The sequence below is a fragment of the Lipophrys pholis genome (genome assembly GCF_963383615.2).
Source record: "Lipophrys pholis genome assembly, chromosome: 5".
NCBI lineage: Eukaryota > Metazoa > Chordata > Actinopteri > Blenniiformes > Blenniidae > Lipophrys > Lipophrys pholis.
In genome coordinates, this window is record NC_137628.1 from 5,379,022 (window position 1) to 5,397,682 (window position 18,661).

Below are 18,661 nucleotides of genomic sequence, written 5' to 3' on the forward strand. Positions count from 1 at the left end.
GATGTAGAAAAGGACAAGTCTGTCCAAATGGCACTGCTGCTGCTTCAGTTCACACGTCACACGAGCTTCTGCCACCTTTTTGGCCTTTCCTGGTCAATTACCCTTGGCTGCTGTTATTGACTGTAGTTCCTGTAATGAAGGTATCTGACACTAATGGCCTGAGCGACGCGCAACTCAAGTGACGCACCCAAAATCCTTTCGTCAATAGCAATTGCGTGGTAATGTGATTAACCTTTTTAAGACCTCTCTTACTGGGCTGTTGGGGAATTTGCTGGAATGAGAGCAATCCACCTCACAAGTTTACAGGACTTGAAAGATCTACTGCTAAAGTTTTGGTGTCACATACCACAAAAGAACAGCGAGTTTGATCTTATTATTTTCCTTGTTCTGTTAGATTTTTGATTTATTTATTTTTTTTAGCCCTGAGGCCTTTTACTGAAGCCGGAATGCAAATGTTAAAGCGAAAGAAGGCATAATAATATATACAAGAATAATTGTTCTTTTTTTTTCTACTTTTCTTTTTTCTTGGGGGGGAAAGAAAAGAAAAATGGGCAATTTTACATATCAAAGATTGTTTACAGGTCTTGGGTACGAGCCTATTTATTATGTGGAAAACGGTAGAATAAAGCCGCGTGTCGCTGCAGGGAGAGCTGCGTGAACTAATGTCTCTTAGAAAGCTGGAAAGAGGTGAACCTCGCAGTGTGAGTGAATATGACTGACAGTGTAAAGCGCTTTGAAAGTGGTGAAAAGTCCACATCAGAATATGTGAGTGAAGTCCATTTACATCAGTGCCCACACATGCGACTACCACACACACTGACACACACCTATAGGGGCAAATTAGCGTCGCCAATTAACCGCAGTTGTCTGTACAGTCTTCAGTCTCCTGCGTCCTCAGCCTGCTCTCATGCTCTGGTTCCACCTGCTCCTCCCATAGTGCTAACTGCTTTCCAAAGCGTTTCACATGCTGCTTTTAAAGCCTTGTGGGAAGAAAAAAAAAAAAAAAAACATCCAGCCAGTTGCTGGCTGCCAGCATGTTCCTCCAGTTTCTGCTGTTAGGACTCAGCACAAGATAATAAGACTCCACTCCTTCACTCATTCCCACGCTTACATTCGGACTGATACGGTAGATTTGGTTTTCTGTCCTTCACCATTTGTCCTGCCGTTAATCTCGTCGCCCCTTTGTGGCATCCTGACCTGGAGGTTGAGAGTCACTGATACTATTTGTGCTGCAAAAGGATTAAAGAGGGAGATCGAGAAGAGAGGAACTTTAATTTAATGCTTACAATAATGCACAAACTTTTCTTTTTTTTTAACTTATTTTTATCTAAGTTCAGTCACCTCCGGTCCACGCACGTTCTGACACGTGAGCGTTTCTTAAATCTTCTCCTTTCTTTCTTCTTTTTATCTAATCTCTGCCTTCCTCCGTCCAACTCTGCAGCAAACGGTCCGTCCCACCTTCTTTGCGAGGAAGTTTGAAGCCAGCGTGAACCAGGAGATCGTGAACCAGCTGGAGGCGTACCTGTTTGGACCGTTGCCACAGGGGACGCCGGCGCTAAACTCCTACTGGGAGAACGTGTACGATGAGCCGGACGGCGTGGCCAGCCTGTCGGACACGCGGCTCACCTACTACCACTCCTTCTCCCGCCTGGGCCTGGCCAGGGCGGCCGCCTCGCTGCAGGGGAACCCCAAGGATCACAGCTGCAGGTGGGGTGGCTAAACAAAGGACACACGATCCCCATGTACATTCAAATACGTGATGCATCTCGTCCACACAAACGTCCCATTTTCCATCGCACACCTGCGCCTCCACGCACAGGTAGTTCATCTATAACACTAAAAGCGAGTCACGCCCATGTTAACGTTTGAAACCACAACACGAGAGTCTTTTGTTTCTTTCTTTCTGTGTCATCGAGCTTAGATCAAATGTCATAGAAACTGGAGAACAATGAAGAGCACCACATGGAAACTGGGTAATGCTATTCATTATGCAACACAAGATAATAGTCCAGTCAGTGATGAGGCGACGTGGGTCCGAACCCAGAGAGTCGGCCCGCAGGCTGGTGTATTATTAGTGGGAATGACTTCCAGAGGGCTGTTAACATATGTAGTGCAAATGAAAACGGAAACCCACAAGATGATTTCATATTTAATGTGCAAATGGAACGTTTTAGTTCCACGTACTCTGGTTAGGGCTTTCAGCAGCTCCTGTTTTAGTATCGTCTCATATTAGAGCGTTGAAGTTTGACTTTAGTGTGTCTGTGCAGGGAGAAACAAGCAAAGAGGGCAAAAACACAGACAAATTAAAAACGCTGATGCCAAACAGATAACTGAGGTTTAAATTGCTTATTTGTCTCCCTCTTTTGCAGTGCACTTTACCTCGAAACCCGAGATAAATAAAACACCTACGACAGTAAATGTGCCCTCAGATCACATTTTTATGGGAATCTTAATGACATCAACAAACATTAAAATTACTTCTCCCCATACGAGACGAGATAAAGGAAAACTAAATGGAAAACAGCGTGAGGGGGAAGTTGTTTAAACAAATTATGGAGACAATCTGAAGCTTTCTGTCGGTCGTCAGCCACTTTACCAAGTTTTAAAAATCATGAGGCGAACTGGCTGATAGTGTGGCATGCTTGCTGTGTGGCATAGGCCACACCCTCTGTCCAGGAATAATATTCTACAGCAAACAGCAAAAGAAAAGTAAATAAATGCATCATACAATTCTTGTTTTTAACTTGTGATGCAGCATTGTTGAAATGATGTCCTATGGTAAATGTACATATTTACACAATGGAACATGTATGTACTTATTCATGGTGTGTGCAATCGCATTTGTAGAGAGATACTTCAGATCAGGGGTGTCAAACACAAGGTCCGTGGGTCTGCAAGAGCAAATTTATATGTTTACAATCTGCTTGGTGGTTTGACTGGATTGAAGGACCAATTTCCAGATCTTTAAAAGATTTAGTTTTCTGGGATTGTCGCCTCCTAAAATCTAGTTGAAAGGAGTTCAGACACCCTGATGGAAGGTGTCTCAGCCAGGAGAAGCATGCTTATGAGACACATGCGTGGGAAACCTGGATAACGGAGCCAGGTGATGCATGCCAGACCACACGGGCACCCCAGGCGCCAAGCTCCTTAGGCAGACCAGGCCGGGGGGGGCGGGGTGGGTGGCGTTCAGCAGAAGCCAGCCCCCAAAGACACGTTTCAGCAAGGCTCACCCTGGAACAACTCCAAATCAGTTTCATCCCATATAGACGCTATTAATTTTTTTTCCCAGATGGACGTCTCCCATTTAGACGCCTTATTATAATAAGTTAATTATTTGCAAACATTGAGTGACCTAGGATGTATAGCAATGTATTTTTACACATAAAGAGACAGAGCTCCTTTGAAAAAGTAAGACATCATTAGTTTAAAAACATAAGTCCACATCAGAAAACACGTTCTTTTTGAAAAAAAAAGACTCAAACAGTGGACCACCGTCTGGAGAGACCACGTACTCAGTACAGGGATGGACACGTCGGCACAGATGAATTCCTGGACACTGTCCAGAACACTAGTAAATAAAATTGTCAGTAACTGATGTGCACGGCGAGCATTCCCCCCTCGGAACAAACCCCTCCACTCCTCACGTTAGCCGCCACCCCACAGGTGACACTGACACAAGGCATGTGAGCTGAGGTTGCTTTCTCCTTATACCCTGGGCTGAATGCACCCACTCCCCCCACACACACACACACACACACACACACACACACTCCGACCCCCACCCTGCTGCATTGTGGGTGTTCTGCAGGACCTTGCAGGTAACGCCGAGCAGTTAAAGAAAGCATGGCTTCCATCTGTCGAGCCTCACTCCAATCTATAGGCTGCAGCTGTTTCCATTCAAACATTACATCTGTTAAAATAGAGAGCGAAAGCAAGAAAAATATGTACGTGTGAGTGTTCAGGCGTGAGAAAGAAAGAGACGGTCTCAAGCAACATGGAGCCAATTGGCTGAGAGATCACAGGTCGCAGATTAAGAAAACAATGTGAACTACTGTGAATGGAGCGTTCATGTCGCGGTTGTGTGCCAGCCTTTGTAGCGATGCTTCGTGAGTGTTTGCATGGTTTCTCTGAACATGTTTGCTCGGGCTGGTATTGTGGAGCAACCTATTTTAGTTGTTTTTAAAAGCTCTGAGAACTTCTCAGTGTCACTTCAGCGCTTCAGTTTCTGTAAATATACATTAAGCAAAGGCATACAGATTAACGTCAAATTTGTGTTTGAGCTGCATTAATCCTTCTGCGTCAACCTTAAATCCTCATCCGCAAACTGGAAGTTGGGCTGAAGTTGGCAAGGTGTATCACATAAATCGGTTTTAATAGTGTTTGTGCTGAGCTTCGGTGAAGAGGTGCGTTTGATTTCAAGTTGCAGGTTTACTAATTAAAGGCAAACATGCGTCATTCAAAGTTAAAAGGAGGACTGAAGTTGTGAGGTTGCCCACATTTCCATTGTGATCACTGGCAAAGTCGATCACGCGAAAGGCAAACACTGCTGGAACGCAACACAAAGGCGCTTTGCATGGCTTCAGAGGATGTCATAAATTAACACACAATGTCACACAATGAAACCAGTCCTGCCTCCTCTGTGATGTGTGTACTCGTAACTTGATCTCCACAGCATGAACATCATGAATAATGCATTGCGTTTTATAATTGTCTGTGCAGTATACAGGCATAAAGTCATTAGTGGTAATCCTTTACATGTTTGTGACTTCTTTGCGGAGTATACGAGGTAAACACAAATAGTATGAGCAACAGTTGAGCCACACAGATGCAGTGACGCATTAAGTAGATCAAGCTAAAATAAAGAGAACTCTAAATTGCTTTGTGATTTTCATAATCTGGCGACACCCGGGTTTATTAGTGTGATAATTAAATATACATTGCGTGTGGTGAGCCTATCCAAAGCCTGCCTGCGGCTGCCTTATTTATGTTTTATTGATCTAAAATTTGAATCATCAAGCCGAGTAATTAAAACCAATCGTTTGCTTAAAGCAAGCCACAACAAAGTTCTCAGCGGGAAACATGTCTTATTCATGTTGTGGTCTGATTTCTCAAGTCTGCCCACATATGGTGTGTGAATGTGTACGTATGTGTATATGTATGTGTGTGTGTGTGGGGGGCGGATATTCAGCAGGCGTGTAGGATTCAGATGGATGGGTCGGCCTCGGTGTGAGGCTCGAGCACGAGAGAGGAAAAGGACACAGGGAGCGATTTGGCTCTTTTAGCAGCCTGCTGTGACTCAATTGGAGAGACTGTTGAGTAAAAAGGCTGAATGGGGCTTCTGTGCAGGCGACGCCCTGGCCCCTTCACACTGCCTCGCACTCTGCCAGCCACATCTCTTTTAGGGGGAGGATGGAGCTTTTTTTTTGGGGGGGGGGGGGGGGGGGGGGCATGAAAGCCAAAGAGACGACGACCGAAAGAGAGAGAGATGAAAGAAGAAGAAGAGGGGAGCAAAGCGGAAGAGGCAGGTGGGGAGGTGAAAAAAAAAAGAGATGAGGACGGGGGAGAGAGGGAGCAGGCGAAGAGGGAGGGAGCAGTGCTATCCTTGCGGGGGTAAATATTTGCTGTTCTGCTTGTCAGGGTAGCATTTACCAGGACGGGTTGACTCCTGGTCCTTTAGTGGAATACTGATGAGGCTGTGGGCACGAGGGAGAAACAGTGAGTATGTGTGTAGAAAAAAAGAGAGAGAGAGCGAGAGAGAGAGAGAGAAAATGGAGTTTAAGGAAGCAGAAGGATGAGAGATCTGGGCAAGACAGAGTCAGGATGTATACAGAGAGCAGCTGTGTTGTGTTCCCCAGCAGTGCCCACCCGGGCCCCTTTTTTGTTTTTCCAGAAGTCACTCCGGCTGGCTACCCCGCGGGCCGACCCTCTGCCACGTAGGGAGCGACACGCAAATAAACAACAGACTAATCAGGAGGGCAAGACCTTCACTGGGTGACCCAGTTCAACTTTGTTCAGCAGACTCGAAGTGGGTTCTGCCGGGTCTTTCTGAGGGGGGTGTTCAGAAGTCTGAGGCCCCGTTGAAATGACAACGTTTTCAAATGAAAACACAATGTTATGAAAACTTGCTCCCAAAGGTGGAACTTTTTGACAATGCTCCAACTCCGTCGCCATGAAAACAGGGAAAACGCAAGTTTCTGGAAACAATTCGGGGCTCCATGTTGACGGTGGAAAACACCACGGCCATAATAAATAGTTGTTCTGCACATGCTCAGTAGATGGTCAACAAGAACAATGTTTCCTCCAGAGTGTCATGACTCCATGTTCTCCTGGGGCTTCATAGTTTTATAGTTGACAGTCACCTTAATAACAATCCAACTTCTTGGTCTGTCCATGTCAATGTCTGTGTTCTCCCATTCTTTGTGTTTATAGTGTATTGTTCTCTGCTGCATGTGTGTGTGGTTTCATTACAAAAACAAACAAGTGGCCCAACAGGACAACTACATTGTTTTCAGTGGGGAAGCACAATAACATTTTCTTCCCACCAATACCGATAGCATCCTGCTTCTCACAACCGATGCTGAACAGACAACATTTTTAAAATAGTTTAGTTACACACCTGACTTAAAGAAAGGCAAAGATGTAGGTTGGATGTGTTGTAACTTCTAGACGTCCCCCTCTTGGCACTTTGGCTGAACATTTATTGCATACTGCAATTGCGTTGTCCTTTTCAGAAACTGGTGATGGCGGCGCATCAATATGATGTAATGTGTGTCAAGTCCTTTATTTGTCACAAACAACAATTATACATAGTGTAATGTGCAGTGAAATGTTGAGCCTGTTCCACACCAAAACAGTGAAAATGAGTCAAAACAAGACAATGTTGTTTATTTATAATTAGACCTAGTTAAAGGCAAAGTATTTCAGTACCAGTCTTTTATGTGTGGCGTAATACTTTTTCCAATATCGAGCCGATGATCGTCAGTTCCCATAGCTATCGTGCGTCCCCAGTTTTCAGTGTTTCTGCCTTTTCCGTGTAAATGGACATCATCATTTTCAAAACGTTGCCATGGAAATGTGAAACATTTATCAAACCACAATGCAAAAACGATGCATTTTCACCTGAAACGTTGTCATGTACCAAGTTATCCAAATCAATACAGCCCAAGAATATTCTGTGATTTTCGGAACACTGCGGTTCCGTCCGTGACTTCCTCAGTCGCCGCTCTCACTCCAGAACTCGATCCCACGTTGAAGCAACATACAGCTTTAGTTAGTATTGACAGGATGTGTTATTCACTTAATTAAATGTTCACCAGTCCATAACGTTATCTTTGATCTCATTTAATCATTAAGTACAGACTTAAAGAGTGAGAAAAAAAGCAACAACACACAAACGTGGGCACACAGCAGCTCGGCTGCAGCACTTTAGGGGCATTATCTGCATAGTCGACACATGTCTTCAACCAATTGGATTTCTGTTAAAGGTCATTGAATTAATGTCCGCTGTGTCACACAATCACAGAACACATTGACTCTGCACTAACCTTCGCTGCAAGAACACATTAGCATCCAGCCACATTAGCATGTCCAAGGCTGTTTCCCTGCAGGCGGCTTATCCGGACGAATCTTGATATTCAGCCCCGAAAAGCTGCACGTCAGCGGGTATCAGGTGTGCTAACTTATCCTCCACGCTCTGCCAGGTACTTCCCCATGGGGCACCCGGTGTCCGTGCACCTCTACTTCCAGTCGGACCAGTTCCAGGGCTACCTGGTCAGGCACCACGCCACCAACCTGGCAACCAGCAAGCTGGAGACCATGGAGACGTGGGTGGCCCCCAAGAAGAACTTCAAGCTGACCACCCCTCCCACCAGCACATTCAGCAGGTTGCAGTTTGCAGAGGTGAGTCAGCACGCCCGTCTGTGCGCCACTGCATTGCTTTTTAATTTGCATTTAAGTCGCTTGTTTGGCATGAGTCACAAAACATTCAGTCAGCCATTGCCGGTGTCAGAAAATGAGTTCCATTAAAAACTGGGAGCACCACACAGGAAAAACACGCTCTTCAGCATGTAATTAGAGGTGAGATATACAGCTCATTGCCATGGTGACCTCATATTCATTGCTGTGGCGCCCTTGCCAAGACTCATAGCGGCACATCTCCACACAATTAAAGTGGTGCCTGTAATGGCCTTGTAAAATGTAAATTGATTGAATTCATCCAAGTTTACAGGGATGAGCGCTTCATGTGCTGCTTATTTGTTGTTTCCTAATAGAACGTCTTCTCACCTTCACACTGGAATGCCTCCCCTGATTGTCTTGTTATGTTAATCTGTGTTACTGTTTACCACAACGCCTGTTTAGGATACAGCCACCCGGCTGTGATGTGACAGCCACAGAGTGTCTTTAAAAAAAAAAAAAAAAAAAAAAGGGGAGGACAAAAATTAACTGAGTGAATGTAAATTGACCTTTTCCTCTGCCTTATCATGCGAGGCTTCCGTTCGAGCTGAAATGTCAACAAATTTGTGACCGCGTTTGTTTATCCGCGCGGTCAAACACACAATGTGGACACACCTTGACCCCATCTGCCCTTTTCCTGGCGGCGTGGGAGTTAACTCAAAGAAATCCCGACACCCAGCTGCCGTGCAGCTCCCGCTCGCTAAGCCCTGTTTGTGTGTGTAGCTTATGAAACTCTGAGTGACAGAGAAGTGATGTGAGCTGCAGCTTTTATCTGGATGCTCAGTCTCAGAAAGCATTTACTGTCGGGCACTGTGCTGTGGCTGTCAGTCAGTCAGTTTGTCCACGTGTCATTCAGAACGCCCGCAGAAAGAGCTTCAAGAGAAAACGGCCCGGCGCAGCACCGGCAGCTTTGTGCTTTTTGTCAACTTTGCAGATATGGACCATTATACTATGGCTATACGCTGGAGTTTGCTAGATAAACCATATGGTGGGCTTAACAATGTGTTCCCCGTCCTCCTTTAGATATAAAGAAAGACAGATATGTCTTTCTTTTTACTCCCCTGTTGCTGCTTCTGAGCCGCCTTTATGGGCCCTTTTACGGCATGATTTAGTACAGGGCCACTTAATGCCAAGCACAGTTAAAATTAGTATTTCACCTCAAGTCAGATTTGACATTGAGAGGTATATTATGTTCTGCTGGATAAATCTTATACAGGAGAATGACTGACTTTGACTGATGCTTTAGTCCTCGTATATCCCACCACAGTGAATACACACATGCTAGAAGGAAAGAATAACAGCAACACATCACACTGCTGTGTAATTCTATACAACCAATCCACAAAATACAGACTGAAAAATGACACTGGAGCCAAAAACAATGTATGTGTCTTACAATCTCTACAAACTGGCTTCAATCATTTCAGAGTTGCGTGTAATTTTTGTCCATACTTGCGATTTATACGGTGAAATGTGAACTAAATGTCATAAATAGCATCATATCACCTGTATACGTAAACATACGTAGTCATAGACATCGATGGCCCGGTTCAACTTTTAGAAATGGTTTCATTTGGGTGTGAGATGTTTAGGATTGACCTTTATGTAAACACTTTAAACTTGTTTCACTTCGGGCATTCACTTGAAATTAATTCATTAAATAGATATTCTGAATTGTGGCTGAAATTGGTGATTTAATTGTTTGAGTTATTTACACAAATGTAAAGAAATGAGTGTTCGGTACATTATTTCATTGTTGGAATGATGCTTTTTTGTTAATAACCAATCTGAAAGTCTGCTCATTCCCCTTTCACTTGGTGCCATATTTGTGATAAAGATGGATTTTGTGGGATGTGAGTCTTTGTTATTTAGTGGTTTTGCAGCAATTTAAGTTATTAATTTAACTAGCGTGATCTCAGTATCATGTGGAAGAACCAGATAAGAAAACCTGGTCAGCAGGCTGCTCACACACGGCGAGTCTCCATCTTCTCCAGCCACAAATTCAATTACCAAGACGCATTGTCACAATAAAGAAATACCAAATTTTATGTGAATAATATGAATATAATTAAAACAAATTGCCATTTTGAGAACAACACTTATTTGCTTATAACGGTGGTAAAAAATCAAACGATCACTATCGCCTTCACTGTGTGAGAGAATGAAGAAACCTCTAGGAGGTAGTTAATCTCTAAAAAAAAGCTTTCATGAATCCAAGAGTTTAGAATTTCTCCTTTGATCAAGTCAGACTGTTTACCTTCAAAGAGTCGAGTCTATAAGAAGAAAAACAGCAGAACTTCATTTACAGCAGCTTTCATACATCAAATCAAAGTGATCCAACGGGAAGGAGATAAAAGACGTGAAAACTATCAAAGCCATCCGAGACCAAAACAGAAATATACTGTTCATAAACAGCAAATGACAACTTTTTATCAAAAAATAAAATCCCAAATAAATCTGTCTTTTTTTTTTTAAAGTAATAATTATGTTAGTTAGCGCAGAGAGAGAGAGAGAGAGAGAGAGAGAGAGAGAGAGATAGAGCACTAATGTCTCTGTTCATGTAGATGAAATGATGGATGCAGGTGAATATTTGTATTTTCAAACATTTTCTATTCATACGTGTTTAAACGTCACACGTCTCACCAGCTTGTACATCCGCTCCTCGTGCTTTATCTTCATCAGCTTTAGTATCATCATGGTGCCTCGGTGGTGTCAGAGTTTCCCAGGAGACTCTGCTGGTGCTTCTGGTGAACACCTGTATTTAATTGCCACCACGTCTCTTTAAAAAAAAAAAAAAAAAAAAGTGCCACCATTAGTGGTAGAAAGGAGCCTGGAGGCGCTTTAAGCAGGGCCAGATGTAGAGCGGGACTGTCTGTGTGCCCTCGCCGGATCTAACTGACCGGCCTTATTTAATGGAAGTGTCAGACTGCAGGCGCCAGTGAGCTCACGACGTGGAGCAAAGGTTCGCGGGGTCGCCAGGTCAGTGAGAAGAAATTGAATAGAGCTGGATTATGAGATGGGAGTGTTTTATGTTTTCTATTAGGTCAAGCGTGGAATTGAGCAGGAGATGAAACAAGTAAAAGAGGCTATAAAAACGAATGGTGGAACATACGATATGTGGAGATACAAGGAAAGAAAAAAAATGCTAATGTATAATGCATGAGTCATTATCAGATCAGGGGCTTTTCTTTCCATTTGTAAGACAATAAATGAGGGTTAAGTCTCTTTAAATTAGCGATGGCTGTAAGTAATTGCCTGTTACGAACGGAAAATCTGAATAATTGGTCCAAGTGAGTGGAAAGCGGGTGTAAACAGTGCGAGACCTGTCGAGTAATGGAGTAACTGACACAAAGCAGGTAGAGGTTGCCAGATCAGCGCTGGTCCCGCAGAAACACGTCCTCCTAAGTGCAGCTAACAGCAAAAGAAGGTCGCGAGCCTCCGACTTGGTGAGCAGTCGTAAGGCTTGATTGGGTATTGGGTCTTAAGCCAAAGCTTATAGGGTGAAATCAGCAAGGGACAGGTTGGGTGTGGAGGTCAACGTAAGCTATAGGCTGAAATGGGCCAGAAGTTAATCCCCGTTTGACCCACTTTCAAACTGGAAGAAAGAGTTTCTTGCTACTGGTGGCTTTGCCTATTATCTAGTGGTACACCTTGAGTTTAATCACCAAGACAGAGACTCTCCAGTCCCTGAAAATTCAAGAACTGTATTTAACTAACTTTTAGCAATGCCATGTACAATATTTGTGTGGGCGAAGAGCCGCGAGCTCTCCAGTCAAATACACAACAGGTCAATTTACACTATGCAAATGTGGTGTATGTGGGTTTTTTTAAATGCTTGTGGAAGAAATGAAGTTCTATCCAGCACTTCGATAGTAACAAGACTGAGCCGGGTCATAAGGCGGACAGCCAGTCCAGCAGGTTGCGTGTGCACCTTATTAACCTGCCAGCGCAGAGAGAGGAAAGCCTGAGCAGCCGAGACGAGGAGGACTCGTCTGGCCTGGAACTGAAAAGAATAAACAAAAAAACAAAAGGTGCAAGTTAGACTGCAGCACCAGCTGTGCATAATTTATACTGCACTTAGTTGATGCTTGTTGCTGAATAAACTAGAGGCAAGAAGCAGAAGCAGAGCCTCCAGGGGTTCCCTCCTATCCACGACTTGTGAACATTGTCAGAATCTCCCTCTCACGACTCCAAGTTTAGTCAGCCATCTGCTGCATCTCCTCATGGAATACGATGAGATTCCTCCGTCGATACCCCCTTCGTTTGTCTTCTTCCTGGGCTGAGAAGGAGAACGCTGCCAATCAATCGGCGCTGTAGTGTGTGCCAGCATGTCAGCCTCGAATAGAGTAATGAGCTACAGAGGTGCCAGAGAGAGTTGATTAGTGATTTAAAGAGAAAAGAGCCGAGGTCTGAGGGGCAGGAATGGCAGAGGTCAGTCTAATAATGGAGACGGGCGCACGATGCGTCTTAAACACGAGACCCACACTTCTTCCCCGTGTGTCTCATTTATGCAGGCAGCGTCTATTTATACTGTACTTCACAATGTTGAGCTCTAACAGTCCGTATAAACCCCAGTCGCTTCCAGTCAGCCATTGATCGTCCGGCCGGGTGAGGCCGTGTTAATCAGCTCCCATCGTCAGGATGAGCGCTTCCTAAAGCCGCCATCCTTCTCACGTTTCTGCCAACACCCCAGACATTTCTTTACTGTCAGTGTGTGTGTGTGTGTGTGTGTGTGTGTGTGTGTGTGTGTGTGTGTGTGTGTGTGTGTGTGTGTGTGTGTGTGTGTGTGTGTGTGTGTGTGTGTGTGTGTGTGTGTGTGTGTGTGTGTTGCCTCTCTCTCCATCGCTCTGTCATCCTCATCAATCTCGGTTGCTCGGTCGCATTCATTGTGGTTTTGCAGTCCAGCACAACAAAGACATTGCAATTAAACAATTACCCTCCCTGTTGTCCTCTGTTTTCTCGCTCCGTTCACATTCCATCTCACTTCACTCGTCTTTTTTAACTGTGTTTGAACCACAAGTAAAATAATATAAGCAGCAACCTGCAAACACGTGTACGCTAAATGTTAATTATGTAAGCCTACTGGATGTAATAATCTTAAAGTGGCTCATTGTTGCACTGGCAGCCCTCCAGCGTGTCGCAGGCTGGCACCTGCTTCCATGTTCTGCAGCCGGAGGCACTGCACGTCTCATAATTCAGCAAAGATATATTTGACTTACTGCTGCTATCTGTTACGTTTTCATATTCTGTTTATTTATCTGAAAATTGTCACAGGGAAGGCATCTTCGCTCAGTCTTCATGGAGGCATTAACACTCCTTTTTTTTTTTTTTTTTTTAACGGGACTCTCCTCCCAAAACTCCCCTTTTTTTCTGTCACAAGTCGCTGGTGGTGGTTGTGCACATAATCAGAAGCTTCCTCTTTGTTTTCTGTTGTTGTTTTTCCTCTGCTGATGTCAGGCTGTAATCTCCCCTGTAGTTTCTGTTCAGGACAAATGTTGCTCACTCTGGACCCTGGTGCTCATTGCTCTCTCTCTCTCTCTCTCTCTCTCTCTCTCTCTCTCTCTCTCTCTCTCTCTCTCTCTCTCTCTCATAAATTGTGTTCAGAGAGCAACCCAGGAAGCATTTGATCGCGGCTCCTCGGGGACGTGGTTGGGGTGTAGTCATACGCCTGCCTCCTCAGCCTGCCTCCCATATGGTGCTGTGTGATGAAAAATACATGCCCAAGATTGCTTCCGGAGATAATTTAGAGCAGATATTGGTTATCGTAATACTATGGTTTAATGGCGACGCCTGCACACAGCGTGTTTCTCCCTCATTATCACCGTGCAGTGTGAACATACGTGCCGTCTCGCACGGTTGTTTCTCTCCTTGTCTTTATTCTTACCCTATTCTGTCACTCACTATCTCCTCCCCTCCTTCCTCCCCCTTTCCTCTCCTTCGTCAGATCGGCACAGAATGGGACGCCAAGGAGCGCATGTTCAGAAACTTTGGCGGTCTGATGGGCCCCATGGACGAGACCGTGGGCATGCAGAAGTGGACCAAAGGGCCCAACGTCACCGTCACCGTCGTGTGGATCGACCCCACCAACGTCATCGCCGCCACCTACGACATCCTGATAGACGCCAGTGCCGAGTACACCCACTATCGCCCGCCGCTCAACCAGCCCCTGCGACCGGGCGTGTGGAGCGTCCGCATCCTGCATCACTGGAGCCCCGTGGCGGAGATGCGCTTCCTGATTGCCCCACTGGCTTACAACAAGCGCCAGCCCATACAACAAGGTGAGAGAATGAAAATAGCCTCTGTGGCGGTAATGAGGCTTATTTGTAACAAGCGCTTGCCATTTGTTTTAGCATAACACAAAATTACTATTGATTGTGTTATTTGAAACAAATAGCCTTTTGCGGAACTTACTGCACGGCTGCTGCGGTTCCTCAACCAAAGGTGATCGTTCATCAGAACGGCGCCCGAGGGGTTATTTGAACTGCCACACGTTGAGGCTTCGCTGAAGCCCGGCATTGCGTCTCTTGAAGACTTTCAAAGCGCAGTCTCACGTTGCTGCACGGTTTGTGAGATTGTGTCGGCGTTCAGTAACTCACAGAGGGGAAAAGTAAGTGCTTCTCACTGCAGTACTGCACTGAAGCACAACTTTATAACACTGTATTTTCACCTTATCTTTCACTCCACCTCCACCAACATATACATGTGTTGTCACTGAGCCTTAACTGTAATAAACACTCATTTTCATGTTGTTTCACCTCTGACAGGATTTAACATGCATGTACTTCCTGCTATCATGACTTCTATTGATTTATGATAACGAAAGAGTTCCAAAACTGTCAGAGAGAACAGAAATAGAGCTTTGCACCTATAAGCAGGTGTGTCACGCATCCATCTATCCATCTTCTATTCCACTTTATACCAGCTGACTGTAGGCCTGGGCAGGATACATGCTGACAGTCAACCAACCACACACACACACACACACACACACACACACACACACACACACACACACACACACACACACACACACCTCGGGGCATTTTAAGGTCACCAATTACTGCATCATATGCATGTTTTTTGACTGCCAGGAAACCGAAGTAACCGGAGGAAACTCCTGCACAGGGAGAGAACACGGCCCCGGGCCGTATTTGAACCCGGACCTTCTCGCTGTGATGCGAGAGCACAAACCACTGCTCCACTGTGTGTCACACATGAGCCTCTTAAAGACACAGTTATATTGAATAACTGCCAGGTGTTAAAAGCTGAAGTTATCAACAATTCTACAGCCAAAAAATTAAAAAAAATCAGCCTGAAAGTAAAAATCATCATTTTGACAAGTCGAAAAGTGAAACAATTGTAAAAACTAGCCTTAAGTGTGATTTATCCTCCTCTGCTTTCATTGTCTCTGTACATAAAGCACTGGCTCAAAATACATTCATGATTAGTTTGTAATTTCAATATTTCAGTACTTTCATTTCCCCTTGGCAACAACTTTGTGTCACAGACCGACATTTGTTTGATTGCTGATTTCCAAAACAAGCACGCACACACACACACACACACACACACACACACACACACACACACACACACACACACACACACACACACACACACACACACACACACACACACACACACACACACAGCCTTGTCTTCTCGGCGATGCCCTTTCTAATCAAGCCTCTGGGCCTCTGCAGACCCTGGTTATTTGTCATCAACTCACCCTTAATAACCCGGCGAGCTGCTCATACATACTAAACAGAGTGTTAAACAGCAGCACACTTAGCCCTCCAAAAACAATGACACAATTAAATCAATCAGTCACCATGGATAAGGGGCAAGACGGCGTTGTTCTAATCCATAAACAGCCAGTTTGCTCCCAAAGTCACAGGAGAGACGAGACGCCGGTTTCAGCATCAACACGTCTTTCCCAGTTTAATAATCTCCCCCGAGCCGTTTTAATGATGAAGAGAAACAACACATAAGGCTCGGGCTTGTGTCTTTTACCTGCGTCTCGCTGGCCCGGCGGTGTGTCAAAGCGTGTTAAACAGCAGCCACTGGTTTATGTCTCTTTAAGTTTGTTTGCATTATGCAGTTACGGTCTGGCTTCCTATTGATGTCTGCATGGAGATGCTTCCCTTTGCCAGCGCAATATATTTTCCATAATAAAGAGCCGTCCTCCAGTTATATACTGTAACCTCTGTACGATACATTAAAGATTAGTCAATACTGTCCATCCGTCTGTTGGTACGGTAGACTGTTGCAGCTCACGTCGAGGAAGCCGAGTCCTTAACACGTCTTCCTCTTTTGACCTCAAACTCATTTTAGTCCAGGAGACACATATAACCCGGTTTCTCCTTTAGTTAGCCAGACCTGTGAAATAGTGCTATTACAATCTTTGGACAGTTCACAGTATTCTTCTTCGTTCCCTATTTTGTGTGCTGCCTCTTTAAGAGGCAAGATGCAAAGATCTTACTCGCCAGTTTAATTTTACGGTAATCTTTTTCTTCCGGGTGGGTAATTAGTCCCGTGCCGTTGGGAGGATATGCACAAAAAATACATCGAAACATGTAGGGAATTTGGGAATAGTGCGTTACGACTTTATTTTACGATTCGGCAAACTGTTTCCACAAAAAACGGTGAAAAATTGGACAGTCAACATGGATGGGAATTTGGCGAAACACACAAAATGGAGGGGATACTAATCAGCAGCGAGCAAAAAACACAAAATTTCAGCTGAAATGTTCTAATCATTAGTATTATTGTTATGCATGTTGATATTGCGATAACAATAAATTTTGCATTTCCCAATTATTACTTTAGAAAACATTTACATTTAGTTGAATAGACGTGTGTGTTTATGTGTATATAGACACATATAGAATCCAGATTTCTCTTCTGGTTTTTTTTCCCTTTACATCTTGTTAAGTGTTAAAAATATTAATGCTTATTTTATTTTAAGTGTTCTTACTTTGCAAGATCTTGTGGATACAGAGAGCATTCAGTCTTGAACCATCCCAGGGCTGATATATACATCCAATCCAAAAACAGCAACAACCCAAAGCAGAACTAAAAAGCGTATAATTTAATTGTGTGAGTACATGAAGAAAACCACATTCACTGAGCACAGAAGCAAACATGTACTTGTCATTATGAGGTGAATTTGCTAACCACTACATCACTTTACTTCTCTTTTTTTGTTCTCATTCAGATTAAAGAAAACGTCTTTAAATCAAACAAATCCCAGACATGAAGAGTCACATTCTCGTATTCCACACCGTTCTATTGCAAAAATAGAAAATGATCCACTCTACCGAGTTACCGGCTTCTTCTGTATTTAAGTGGAAATGATAGTTATTACATAATGACCTCGTGTGTATGCTCGGTTTGATGTGTGCCTCTTGTAATATGCGCTTTGGTCGGAGCTGTTCCATCCGCCCGCCTGTAATTTACCGCCATGTCTGGCACCAGGTTTCCCTCCTACATGCAGTGCCAGTAAAACTTTATGATGTGGCCTTCCACGTGCAGTCTCTCTCTCACACACACACACACACACACACACACACACACACACACACACACACACACACACACACACACACACACACACACACACACACACACACACACACACACACACACACACACACACACAGAAATGACGCTACATTTTTGATACATGAGCACCAGAACGGCACAGATGCATGACTTCATAGGACAGGGAGCGACCGCGGTGCTGGCGGGGGCAGGCGACCGCCTCGGTCGGTGTCTGAATCCATTTCTGTGTCACCAGTGTGTGAAAAGCGCTGATGTCTGCTCACATCGGGGTGAGAGGGAGCTTGTATTCCACAGACGCACTTAGAAGAGACGGCCCGGGCCTCGGTTAGGGAACCCGTGAGGAATTTGTAGCGTCATTGAGGCTCAGGGCGGAGAAGGTGTTTCAAGGAGGAGTTTGTGTGTGTTTACAGTCTTCCTTTCAGGCCTCGAATGTCCTGGGAAGAAAGACTGAGGGAACGTTCCGAATAATTCTCACCGTTTCTGAACAGTCGGCTCGACATGCCGCGCCAAAGAACAGCGTTTACAGTCTGTACAAATCAATCCCAGAACAATAACCGCGAAAATATTATATTACATAAACGGAGAGATGACAACCTCCGTTTATTCTCAGTTTACCTTTTAATTTCAATCATGTCTCAATCTTTGTAAATAAATCACTGTTTTTGATAATAATTATTTTTACAATAAGCCTTTACTTTGAGCATTAAAGTGTTATTAACTGATAATGTAGTTACTGTACATAAAAACTGTTGTGGAGCTGCTGTCTCTCTATATCCAGTTCCCTGTGCTGTGCTGTTCGCCTGAGACCCCGTTGAAGATGCGTCTTTTTGAAAATGCTGCTGTAGTAGATAGAGGGACAATAGCAACAATGGCGGCCTCCCAGAGTCTGTCCATACGAAAGTCCATGTACTTGTCATTGTTTGTGTTTATAGCGTATTATTCTCTGTGCTCCTGTGTGTGGTTTCATTGCAAAAATTAACAAACAGCACGCAAACAGCCCACTAGTGGCCCAGCATGAAAACTACATTGGGTTTTTTTTAGCGGTCCTGCCGTTTCCATGGAAACAGACGTCGTTTTCATTTCAGAAAGGTTCTGTGTTCACACAGCAACGTTTTGAAAACAATGTCTTTTCACGGAACTGTTG

The 18,661-nt window shown here is 44.3% G+C and overlaps 1 protein-coding gene across 1 annotated transcript in view; it reads left to right on the plus strand.

Moving 5' to 3' along the window:
• The window catches only part of xylt1 (xylosyltransferase I), a 95,450-nt gene that overhangs the window by 74,997 nt on the left and 1,792 nt on the right, over positions 1-18,661 (plus strand). The window contains exons 8-10 of the mRNA XM_080462730.1: positions 1,442-1,707; positions 7,701-7,899; positions 13,898-14,231. Of these exons, the coding sequence (XP_080318856.1) occupies positions 1,442-1,707; positions 7,701-7,899; positions 13,898-14,231 (799 nt within the window). The remainder of the gene's footprint in view (positions 1-1,441; positions 1,708-7,700; positions 7,900-13,897; positions 14,232-18,661) is intronic.